At 40.9% G+C, this 13398-nt stretch overlaps 1 protein-coding gene across 1 annotated transcript in view; it reads left to right on the top strand.

Annotated features, from left to right (window-relative positions):
* Positions 1–13398, top strand: part of LOC138649504 (vomeronasal type-2 receptor 26-like) — a 48527-nt gene that overhangs the window by 34146 nt on the left and 983 nt on the right. The window contains exons 4-5 of the mRNA XM_069739978.1: positions 12938–13159; positions 13249–13372. Of these exons, the coding sequence (XP_069596079.1) occupies positions 12938–13159; positions 13249–13372 (346 nt within the window). The remainder of the gene's footprint in view (positions 1–12937; positions 13160–13248; positions 13373–13398) is intronic.

Genomic DNA, 13398 nt, shown 5'->3' with positions numbered 1-13398 from the left:
CTTTCATCTTTACTCACAGTCATTACATGTGGGGGGCTGCCTATTCCTTTGGGGAATTTCTCTGAGGCAAGGTAGGCTTTATTTTCTTCTCTAGGGCTAGCTAGCTCTTAGGCTGTGTCGAGGCGCCTAGGGAGCGTCAGGAGCGCTCCACGGCTATTTCTAGTGTGTGCGATAGGATTAGGGCTTGCGGTCAGCAGAGCTCCCACATCCCAGAGCTCGTCCTGTATGAGTTTTACTATCAGGTCGGGTGCTCCTAACCACCAGGTCATAACAATATGCCCCGTATGCTGCTGCATTATGGTTGATGGCCCCCATAAGATGCTCCATAGTATATGCCTCATATGCTGCTGCATTATGGTTGATGGCCCCCATAGTAACATAGTAACATAGTAACATAGTTAGTAAGGCCGAAAAAAGACATTTGTCCATCCAGTTCAGCCTATATTCCATCATAATAAATACCCAGATCTACGTCCTTCTACAGAACCTAATAATTGTATGATACAATATTGTTCTGCTCCAGGAAGACATCCAGGCCTCTCTTGAACCCCTCGACTGAGTTCGCCATCACCACCTCCTCAGGCAAGCAATTCCAGATTCTCACTGCCCTAACAGTAAAGAATCCTCTTCTATGTTGGTGGAAAAACCTTCTCTCCTCCAGACGCAAAGAATGCCCCCTTGTGCCCGTCACCTTCCTTGGTATAAACAGATCCTCAGCGAGATATTTGTATTGTCCCCTTATATACTTATACATGGTTATTAGATCGCCCCTCAGTCGTCTTTTTTCTAGACTAAATAATCCTAATTTCGCTAATCTATCTGGGTATTGTAGTTCTCCCATCCCCTTTATTAATTTTGTTGCCCTCCTTTGTACTCTCTCTAGTTCCATTATATCCTTCCTGAGCACCGGTGCCCAAAACTGGACACAGTACTCCATGTGCGGTCTAACTAGGGATTTGTACAGAGGCAGTATAATGCTCTCATCATGTGTATCCAGACCCATAAGCTGCTCCATAATATATGCCCCATATGCTGCTGCATTATGGTTGATGGCCCCCATAAGATGCTCCATAGTATATGCCCCGTATGCTGCTCCATAAAGGTTTATGGCCCCCATAAGATGCTCCATAGTATATGCCCCGTACTCTGCTCCATAAAGGTTTATGGCCCCCATATGATGCTCCATAGTATATGCCCCGTATGCTGCTCCATAAAGGTTTATGGCCTCCATAAGATGCTCCATAGTATATGCCCCGTATGCTGCTGCGATATATATAAAAAAAAATAACATACTCACCTATTGTCGCTGGGCGCCGAGTGCTGGGGGGCCTGAGCAGGCGGGGACACCGGCGCGCTGTGGGCGTCAGGTGCCGGAATCGCTGCTAGCTCAGGCCCCCGACACTTGCTATATTCACTTGTCCCGTTCCAGCGCTGTGTGCCGCTCCGGCGTCTTCCGGGTCCTCTGGCTGTGACTGTTCAGTCAGAGGGCGGCGCGCATTAAGCGCGTCATCGCGCCCTCTGAACTGTGAACGTCACAGGCAGAAGACCCGAAAGATGGAGCGGCGCGCAGCGCTGGAACGGGACAGGGGAATATAGCTTATACTCACCCTCCTGGCACGTCCCTGCTTCTCCGTTGGAGATCGCGGTGTGCGTTCAGTGCTTACGCATACTGCGATCTCCTGGGCTGCGTCACTCTGTGGGGTCCAGACTATGAAAAAACAAGAAAAAAGAAGAACCACTCTATAATACTGCACACCACAATGAGTATTAATTAGTAAAAAAAGGCAAACTTTATTGATGCACAAGTAAAAACATTAAAAACAAGTGAACACACCACAAGTCCCCACAATGATCCGTAAATATTACAGTGGCCAAACAGGGGCATGTACCCCATAAATGATGCAGAATAAAGTATCATATGACCTAAGCAATATGCATGTCTAAATAGCACATCAATATAGTAAGCATACACTAGGTATAACACATGAAGATGGCCCTGTATGTCAATGCCTCCTAAATGAACACAAAGTACCCTAAGCGGAAAATATATATAATAAATGTTCAGGTAAGAACGTGGACCCTGTCAAAGAATATGGACAAAGATGGCAGAAATGATAAACACCTGTATGTCAGCACACAATCTCATAGCCCTATAAGGCTTATGTCAGATAACAGTCAAAGAGCAAAGTGCCAAAAGAGAAGGTGAATGCATTAAGTGCCCTATGTATGGGGCTACAGTGGCCACATACCCACAATATATGTGAAAGTCCTAGGTCCAGCCATACAGAGCAAACCGAGCAAAACCGCCAGGAGAACAATGTGCAAGGAGGCAGGGATCAGAGCGGGGAGAGACCCCACGCGTATCGCCGTTACAAGGACGGCTTCGTCAGGGGAAGGGTGCCAAACAAACATCAAGATCAGTTTAAATACCTTATGATAATGGCCGGATTTTAGTCTAGCATTCACCTTCTCTTTTGGCACTTTGTCCATATTCTTTGACAGGGTCCACGTTCTTACCTGAAGATTTATTATATATATTTTCCGCTTAGGGTACTTTGTGTTCATTTAGGAGGCATTGACATACAGGGCCATCTTCATGTGTTATACCTAGTGTATGCTTACTATATTGATGTGCTATTTAGACATGCATATTGCTTAGGTCATATGATACTTTATTCTGCATCATTTATGGGGCACATGCCCCTGTTTGGCCACTGTAATATTTACGGATCATTGTTGGGACTTGTGGTGTGTTCACTTGTTTTTAATGTTTTTACTTGTGCATCAATAAAGTTTGCCTTTTTTTACAAATTAATACTCATTGTGGTGTGCAGTATTATAGAGTTGTTCTTCTTTTTTCTTGTTTTTTCATAGTCATTTTATTACCACTTTGCTGCACCCCTCTTTACTTGATATACAGTATTGGTAGTGCGCTGGTGCCCCATATTCTGTTAACTCTGTGGGGTCCAGACTGCGCCGGTGCTTGCGCAGTCTATAAAGGCTTCGGACAGAGTGACGCTCCCAGCCTTATATTATAGATTATAGATATCGGTATTTTTCTAACTGCTCCATATGAATGTCTGATAATGCCACCTCTTTGATTTTTTATTTCTTCGTTTATATATGAATTATGGAAGAGGGTTTTCCCCTCTGTGTCCCTGTACATTGTGTGATTTTCAGAGGGCTTTGTCTCTGACCATCCAACATGGGGTGTTTCTGACAAGCCCCGCAGTTGTATATCACTTCCTTCCTTATCCTTTGTGGCATTATATGATCTGCCTCCCTCAGCGCTTATCGGCCCCGGCACAAACACCGGTAAATCATGTCTCTAATTACTTCTTTGATCGATGGGAGCTGAAGAGATCCCCCCAATGTGTGGTGTTAATGCCGGTGATTCTCCTTCCTTTCTCCTCTGCATCGTCGCAGCGTCATGTCTGTGATCACTTCTTTGGACACGGAGAGCTGAGGAGAACTCTCCGTGTCTGTGCAGTGCTGAAGATGGTGAATCACCATCTTTTTCTGTTTGCTGCGTCATACCTTGTGAGAACTCCACGGCTCCCCTGCTCCTCTTCTTATGTCTGGCAGCTTGCATTAGATCTCCATCGTCTCCACGTCTTCTCCTGCTTCCTCCTTCCGCTATGTCACAGCTCCGGCAGCCATCGCGATCCCTCGGCGCATCTTTGGATATCTGTCAGCTGGAGCTCCGGAAAGGGCGGGAGTTGTTGCCGCGTCGCCATTTTCTCCTCTCCGCTGCTTCTTCATTACCTCAGAATCTCCGCGCTCCTCCGGTTTCTTTGCAGGACAGCATCAGCTGATGTCTCGGAGAGTGCAGGATGTTTTATAACAGATGTCTTACACGCCATATGACTGTTGTGAAGCTGTGACTCTGGTTTTTTGCAGGGATCCATTTTGTGAGGGAAAGGCTTTGTCACCTTTACCTCAGATGAGAGCAGGCTTTCATTAGATCTTCTCCAGGTGTCCCTCCTTTTAATAAAGGGATTTTCTTGGTTGAAAGTTCTTTTTTCTTCTTATAAACCAGTCCAGGCATGTTTTAGTAGGTTTTATAACCAGGTATTCCACAATTTAATATGCTTTAGGTAGCTGAAATAGGGGAATATTAGGACGTAAAAACACGTCTGCTCCTGTCCTTCGCCATCCACGCCCCCCTTCGTGTTTTGTGATCCGTATTAAGTATGGATATGGGGTGATAAGAACCACACTCCTCAACTGGTTTATCTGGCTTTGGAATTACTGGATCTCGGACATTAATTAGATTCAATTCCCGGATATCTAAACGGATGGAGACCGCCATCTTTCCTTTTCATGAAAAAGAACTCTGCCACCACAGGCGAAGATGAAGGTCTGATATGTCCCTTCTCAAGTCTCTCAGTAATAAATTCTTTCATGGCTTGTGTCACGTACCCACTTCAGAGCACGCGACTTGGTGTTGCGCCTGCAAGGGTTAATCTATCTCCCCTCTCTCAGTCCAGCATTCAATCTCTGTCCTATGCTGTAATGGGAGCATAAATCACACACTGACCCAGGCCACACACCCGTTCATACACGCTGCCACCACTCACCAAACACACAAGTGATGAGTCCCGGAAATATTACTACTGTCTGCCAATCATAAGGCTCAAACACTTTAAGGCTATGGATTCTTTATAACATGCAAGGTTCAGCTTATTAAAGTTTTATGCTTTAATAGAAAAGGTACAGTGCTTACAATAAAAAGGTTATAAAAAAATGGTAATAAAAGTGACATACAAATATGCAAAACCATTATAAAAATAAAAGGGAGAAAACTTACAGAAATATCTAACTTTGTAGTCTGCTTTCTGCTCCCTGAGGGGGGATGAATATGGACTGGATCACATCAGCTTGGCTGTCCCTCAATCTGTGAACCCTGTTCTTTGTGTGTAGGCCTAAATTTATAGAGTTTAGGCAGTTATCATGGCAGTAATCTCCCCACTCCACAATTTCTCTGGATTGCCAATTCTCAGATTATGTTTCACCAACCAGGGCAAACCCAGAACAATTGGAGTGGGGAGACCTTCCAGGACATAACAAGGAATTACCTCATAATGAAAAGACCCCACCTTCAGTCTTATGTTATGTACAATCTGCTTCAAAGCTCTTTGTGCAGTTTATGGCGTCAATAGGAATAGGCTTAGCTAAGGTAGAGCAAGCCCATAAGTTCTAGCAAACTAAGCATCCACCATACTGACTCCAGCTCCACCGTCTACAAAAACAAATTCTCTCAGTCCTGCTCTCTGGCACCACCTCTGCTGTCAGGACAAACCGAGAATTACAAGTTGAAGACGAACATACCCTCGAAGTGAGGGTATGAACCCCTCCATGAGGCTACAAAATCCACTGATGAATCCTTAAATTGGAAGAAACGTGTTGGGAGGTGGTCGCTCGTCCTGCTAAAAAGAATTTACCCCTATACTGCCCTTAAGAATTAATGCATAAGAACGGAAAGTTGCGGGCGTTTGCACCCTGATGGGCTGTTAATAAGGGCTGGTATATTTTGAAACAGGACTTCAATCAAAACATGGGTGAGATTGATCTGTGTCTTTTTTGAATAATGTAATACTCATCTATGCTTAATTATTAGTCATATACCACTTACCGGTATGTGAATTTCTGGGTCTCCAATACACGTTGTTGTGGAAAAATGCAGTAAGTTTCCTTTTTGAGCTGTAATTACAGCATAGCTGGGGCTGAGAGACCTCTGACTGTGGTAATACTTGGCGAAGGGAAGTGGTACATATATTCTCACTATAATAATTTTTTTTTTTTTTTTTGCTGTATTCCCACAGTGGGAGACTAGTTTTCAGCTAAACAAAGTTCATAGAAATACTCCTTTTGTGCTATTACTTTTAAATAAGTGCGTGGCATTCAGTATCCTCGTCCTCTTTCTAGCTGTTATACATTGCTACAGACAGATACAGCGTGATTATAGTCCTTTTATATACAAATAAGGGGCTGCTGACATCAATTCGGTTTAACTTACGGTGTTGTATAATTACCATACAAACTATTGATCTTTTGCTTAGGAGTCTTTACTATACAGGTCCTTCTCAAAAAATTAGCATATAGTGTTAAATTTCATTATTTACCATAATGTAATGATTACAATTAAACGTTCATATATTATAGATTCATTATCCACCAACTGAAATTTGTCAGGTCTTTTATTGTTTTAATACTGATGATTTTGGCATACAACTCCTGATAACCCAAAAAACCTGTCTCAATAAATTAGCATGTTTCACCCATCCAATCAAATAAAAGTGTTTTTTAATAACAAACAAAAAAACCAACAAATAATAATGTTCAGTTATGCACTCAATACTTGGTCGGGAATCCTTTGGCAGAAATGACTGCTTCAATGCGGCGTGGCATGGAGGCAATCAGCCTGTGACACTGCTGAGATGTTATGGAGGCCCAGGATGCTTCAATAGCGGCCTTAAGCTCATCCAGAGTGTTGGGTCTTGCGTCTCTGAACTTTCTCTTCACAATATCCCACAGAATCTCTATGGGGTTCAGGTCAGGAGAGTTGGCAGGCCAATTGAGCACAGTAATACCATGGTCAGTAAACCATTTACCAGTGGTTTTGGCACTGTGAGCAGGTGCCAGGTCGTGCTGAAAAATGAAATCTTCATCTCCATAAAGCATTTCAGCCGATGGAAGCATGAAGTGCTCCAAAATCTCCTGATAGCTAGCTGCATTGACCCTGCCCTTGATGAAACACAGTGGACCAACACCAGCAGCTGACATGGCACCCCACACCATCACTGACTGTGGGTACTTGACACTGGACTTCAGGCATTTTGGCATTTCCTTCTCCCCAGTCTTCCTCCAGACTCTGGCACCTTGATTTCCGAATGACATGCAAAATTTGCTTTCATCAGAAAAAAGTACTTGGGACCACTTAGCAACAGTCCAGTGCTGCTTCTCTGTAGCCCAGGTCAGGCGCCTCTGCCGCTGTTTATGGTTCAAAAGTGGCTTTACCTGGGGAATGCGGCACCTGTAGCCCATTTCCTGCACACGCCTGTGCACGGTGGCTCTGGATGTTTCCACACCAGACTCAGTCCACTGCTTCCTCAGGTTCCCCAAGGTCTGGAATCGGTCCTTCTCCACAATCTTCCTCAGGGTCCGGTCTCCTCTTCTCGTTGTACAGCGTTTTCTGCCACATTGTTTCCTTCCAACAGACTTACCATTGAGGTGCCTTGATACAGCACTCTGGGAACAGCCTATTTGTTGAGAAATTTCTTTCTGGGTCTTACCCTCTTGCTTGAGGGTGTCAATGATGGCCTTCTTGACATCTGTCAGGTCGCTAGTCTTACCCATGATGGGGGTTTTGAGTAATGAACCAGGCAGGGAGTTTATAAAAGCCTCAGGTATCTTTTGCATGTGTTTAGAGTTAATTAGTTGATTCAGAAGATTAGGGTAATAGGTCGTTTAGAGAACCTTTTCTTGATATGCTAATTTATTGAGACAGGTTTTTTGGGTTATCAGGAGTTGTATGCCAAAATCATCAGTATTAAAACAATAAAAGACCTGACAAATTTCAGTTGGTGGATAATGAATCTATAATATATGAAAGTTTAATTGTAATCATTACATTATGGTAAATAATGAAATTTAACACTATATGCTAATTTTTTGAGAAGGACCTGTAGTTGGAATTTATTCTGGGAAGAGTGCAAGCTTATATTTGTAGATTGTTTGTGTACAGGTTCATGTATTTATTGTTCTATTAAACTTACGTCCACTTTATCTTTGATCTCGTTGTGCGCGAATTTATATATATGTTTTATATTACATTTTTTGACAAATAAGTGGTTATTGTCTAAATTCGCAGCAATACTAGACCTGTATACTCAGCGCCGCAGTAATTTTTTATAATCTTATTTATCCCTAAACCATATTTACAGCTGGCAGCAGAGTATTTTTATTATTGTTTTTTAACACCATTATGGGGGACCTATGGTTGGAACGAAAAAATAGGATTGATAATATCCACAAATTCTTTAATCATGCACAAAACAAGCTCCCAAAGAAAATAGTAAACACAACATTGCCCCCGTAAAAGAATCTTTGAGTAAATTAGAGGCACTCTTAATTAAAGAGATGAGGGTTCTTTGGGAGGTGGCCACCTTGGAACGCTATTTAGCGTATGACTGTATTCCAAAAGGCTTGATAGTCCAGAAGGCGTTATCTGGTGACATAGGGGATCCTAACACCTTGGTGGAGTGGGACAGTATGTTCAAAGAATTTTCAAAAAGAGCAGTTAGTTTTATCATTGAAAAAAGGCGTAAACAGCTTATGGAAAGCAAACAAAAAATTGCTGCTCTTTTTGATATCATAAAACCTTATAAGAACCATCCCGAGATCATTAGGATTTCTACAAATATTAGCAATAGGATTAAGAATAAAGAAAAGGAAATTGTTGAACGTAAAAAGAGTAAATTTGGGCGTGATGCCATTCCAGAGTGTGCCTTTAAGGGCATATCTCAGAATGAACATATTTTTGAAACTCTAGATGAGACAGGAGGAAATGTATCTACTTCTCTGATTTCAGATAATCAGTTCTCTATTCATCCCACTCCACCTTCGAGTACTGTATATACTCCTGATCCACCTACTGGCATTAATAGAAGGTCCTCTATAAACATAGAAATAAACTCAATTCATTCTAATTCTGACATTAATTCTTCATCTACACCTTTGGCCAGTCATAATAGATTCAATGCTCTAGAACCCAACCAGGAGGAATATGTAAATAATTCTAATCATGATAAATCATCAGCTATAACGACAGAGAAAAAGCAAACAAAAACAAAACATACAAATTCACAAGCGCGTAATAACCAATCCATAAAGCCTTTTTTTCAATCAGGTCCCAGAAAAAATCAAAAAGGGGCTGCAGGGGGGGGGGGAAATTCACCCAAAAGAAAAAACTTATAAAACATAACATTGATAATACTTCGGGTATTTTTAATTTAAGTAACCATGTGCTTGATAAGAATGAACTATCCTTGCTCAATAAAGGCTTGAAATATGCTCCCTCCACCAAAATGGATAAATTTCAAGCATTTATTGGAATAAAACTATTCATGAGGAAATTATCCATAAAAAGACATTTTATGAAAACAGCCACCAGTACAGCCCAAAATAGTATCTCTACTGACCCCTATGTTCACACAGCTTTAAAAAAGAAGTCATATTTTCACCCCCGGAACGAATATTCAGAGCCCATGGAGACCTTCCAAAAGAATGTTACCGACGAAATAAAGAAGATCAGTGATACTAGATGCTCTAAGTTTAATTATAATCTTACAGCAAAGGAAAGACAAGCGATTATCAGTCTACAAAATAATAAAAATATAGTAATACGCCCTGCAGATAAGGGCGGAGGCATAGTGATCTTAAACCAAGATGACTACCAAACAGAAGTCCTTCGCCTTCTCAATGATTCACGCACGTATAAACTACTCAAAACGGACCCCACTGAGAAGTATACGACAGATATGAAACATATTCTAACTGTAGGGCTTAATAAAGGGTTTTTGAGTAAACAAGAATTCGAATTTATAAATGATCCCTTTCCAAGGCTAGACACCTTCTATTACCTACCAAAAATCCACAAAAATGCCACAAATCCTCCGGGGCGCCCTATTGTATCAGGCATACAATGTTTAACTGCCAATATGTCGCACTTTTTGGATCAACATCTACAGCGAATTGTGCCCCTCCTTCCATCCCATCTCAAAGACAGTACCCATATACTAAATATTTTGAAGGAGATTGAATGGAAAGATCATTATATAATGGGTACATTGGATATTACATCACTATATACGGTTATTGAAAACCAAAAAGGATGTGAAGCTGCTGTGTACTTCTTGGAGAAAGCCTCATCAATTCCCAGGGAACAGATCCAATTTCTTAGGGACTGTATGTTTTTTATCCTCACACATAATTATTTTAAATATCAGGAGAACTACTACACCCAGCAATGGGGTACAGCAATGGGGACCAGGTTCGCGCCCAGTTATGCAAATTTGTACGTTGGACGTTGGGAGGATCTCTATATCCATCCTGACGGCATTCTGTGCGCGGACCTGGTCCTCTGGCGCCGATATATTGATGACGTGATATTTATTTGGTCGGGCGGCCCTCAATCTCTCGAATTATTTTTAACTGGGATTAATCAAAATGATTTTTATTTAAATTTTAACGCTACTACTAGTATGCAAAGCATTAACTTTTTGGATTTAACAGTTTTTATTGAAGACTCCTGTATACACACCCGCACTTTTAAAAAGCCTACTGACGCTAACAGTTTTATTAACATCAATAGTTGCCATTTACCTACATGGCTGATTAACGTACCCAAAAGCCAGTATATGAGGTTACATCGCAACTGTTCAAAAATCCAACACTATGAGAAGGAAGCAAATGAACTAACAAAAAAATTTTTGGAAAAAGGCTACAATTTGCAGACATTAGAAGCCTCAAAAAAATTTTGTTTCCACTCTTCCTCGTACAGACCTATTAAAAGAAAAACCCCAGAAGGTCAGTATTGACCAAATGGGGGTTGTCCCTATTATTACACAGTACAATTCAAATTCTTTCCTTCTTAGGAACATAGTAAAAAAACATTGGGGTATCTTGAAAGACGACAAAATTTTAGGCAGTCATATCCCTACTCACCCACGTTTTATTTATAAAAAAGCTCGGAATTTGGGAAATCTGATTGCACCAACAGTACAAACTCAGCAGATTACCAGTACAAAAAATTTTTTTGATCAAACTCTTGCGGGCTTTTTTCCATGTCGCAAATGCGCAATGTGTAGAAAGACACAAACGAAAAAACGACGCACATTAGCCAGGAACGGAAAAGATCACGCCATTAAGCAATATATCACTTGCACAACGGAAGGAGTCATATACACTATGAAGTGTCCGTGCGATAAATTATACGTGGGCAGGACTAAGCGCCCACTTAAAATAAGAATCAGCGAACACATGCGTAATGTTAAACGAAATTTCACTGGACACCCTTTGTCTAAACACTTTGTGGAAAGGCACAATAGTGATGTTAACTTAATGGAAATAACTGGACTGGAAAGAATACAAATACCATGGAGAAAAGGTAATTACATCGCTCTGATGTCCAGAGCAGAATGCAAATGGATCTTTGTATTGGATACTCTTATTCCAAAAGGACTAAACAGTGACTTTGAATTGTTTGGTTTTATGTAAGGATACTATTGGTCCTTTCTGCTATCTGCACATTCACTCTATTGGAACTTTTTTCATTGCATCACGTGACTGGTGATGTCACGGCAGGTCCTGCTCTGTGATCACACATGTAGCAGATTGGACCCCTTCCCCTATATAAGGGTTAATTAGGGCATTAAGGACCATCCCTGATGAAGGAAAGCGCTTCTTTCCGAAACGCGTTGGATACTATTGGTCCTTTCTGCTATCTGCACATTTACTCTATTGGAACTTCTTTCACTGCATCACGTGACTGGTGATGTCACGGCAGGTCCTGCTCTGTGATCACACACTGTGAGGAGATCGCTATCACCGCGTTCAGCCACTACTACGGGCAGCAGGGACTCTCCAGACAACACAGGACGCTGGACATCTACATCAGCAGGAGCAACGTGGAAGGAATACCTCTCGTCTATCCACTATCAGTGTTCTGCTTAAGGTAACCAGTGGCGTACATGCATCGGATTTCCGACCCGGTTTAATCCAATTGCAGTACGCCTCATTACCCTCATTTTTTAGTGAAGCTTTGCCACCGGCCGGGGCCGCTTCTTGCATCATGACTGTTATCACCAGTTTTTCATTTTTATAATATAATTTTTTTTTTTTTTTTTTTGCTGTATTCCCACAGTGGGGGATTAGTTTTCAGCTAAACAAAGTTCATAGAAATACTCCTTTTGTGCTATTACTTTTAAATAAGTGCGTGGCATTCAGTATCCTCGTCCTCTTTCTAGCTGTTATACATTGCTACAGACAGATACAGCGTGATTATAGTCCTTTTATATACAAATAAGGGGCTGCTGACATCAATTCGGTTTAACTTACGGTGTTGTATAATTACCAAACAAACTATTGATCTTTTGCTTAGGAGTCTTTACTATAGTTGAAATTTATTCTGGGAAGAGTGCAAGCTTATATTTGTAGATTGTTTGTGTACAGGTTCATGTATTTATTGTTCTATTAAACTTACGTCCACTTTATCTTTGATCTCGGTGTGCGCGAATTTATATATATTTATTATATATTCTCACTATACCTCATATTTCATAGATCACGTGAAATCAGAAGGTGAGGGATAGTATTATAGGTCCTTTCCTCTGATTGTCATGTAGTGGCGACTAGTGTGTGTTACTGGACCAAGGATGTTTATGTTAGATGTTGTGTGTGTCTTCTTTTTAATCTTTTAACCAGCATGTTAAAAGTTAGGTTTTAAAGATTCCCTTTTTTTTGCTATAGCATTAAAGAACATGCCCACATATTCTATCTATAAACTGGCCATGGCAGACTTTGTGACAATCGCAATTCACCATTTAGACGTGCCCTTCCTCAATTTCCTGCAAACTTTTCTTAAGGTCTTTCATTTCTCATGACACACATTCAATTCATCATCGTGACAAAACCATTGCCTTTCTGAAACCCACATATTGACACGCAGAGCTTTTAAATATCTCCTGATAGTATCACAAAATCATGTTTTGATCAAAGCTGCTCATCTTCTGCCGTTAATCTTGGGAAATGATGAGCTAAGAGGAAGGACATATCTATTTATGTGTAGGTAGGTCGCTTTTTAGGCTTTCCGTGGCTGCCGGTGGTTATATTTCTCAACGTATGGTTATATATATTTTTTTATTTTAATCCATAGGTATTGCTTAATTTGAAATATTTGAGCCTTTTTGGTAAAAGGGTTTTCTCGATGTTTGGAGATCTCTTAGAGGATTACCAAATTAATAATCACTTTATAGTCAATCAAAGATTGCACTCGAACGTTGTTGGTAACATTTCACCTAAAATTATAGATAACCTCAATCTGCCAGTCTTCTTCATCAACGACAGTTTAATTCAGTGGAAAACCATTAACAATGAGGTAATGCTTTACCCTGGAGATACTTTGGCGTTCAGGCTTTATATTTGATACATTTTCTAATTAAGAAAAACTTTGTGTCTTGAATTTAGAAACCAAAGTCTCAATGTACAAAAAGTTGTCTACCAGGAAGTAGAAAAGTCCCAGGAAATTCAATCTATTTTTGTTGTTATGGGTGTATTCCTTGTTCTGAAGGAGAAATATCAAACACCTCTGGTAGGTACTACTTCTACATCTGAGCC

Source organism: Ranitomeya imitator, chromosome 9 (assembly GCF_032444005.1).
Source record: "Ranitomeya imitator isolate aRanImi1 chromosome 9, aRanImi1.pri, whole genome shotgun sequence".
Lineage (NCBI taxonomy): Eukaryota > Metazoa > Chordata > Amphibia > Anura > Dendrobatidae > Ranitomeya > Ranitomeya imitator.
The sequence above is the reverse complement of the archived record's forward strand: the minus strand, read 5'-3'. Positions and strand labels throughout refer to the sequence as shown.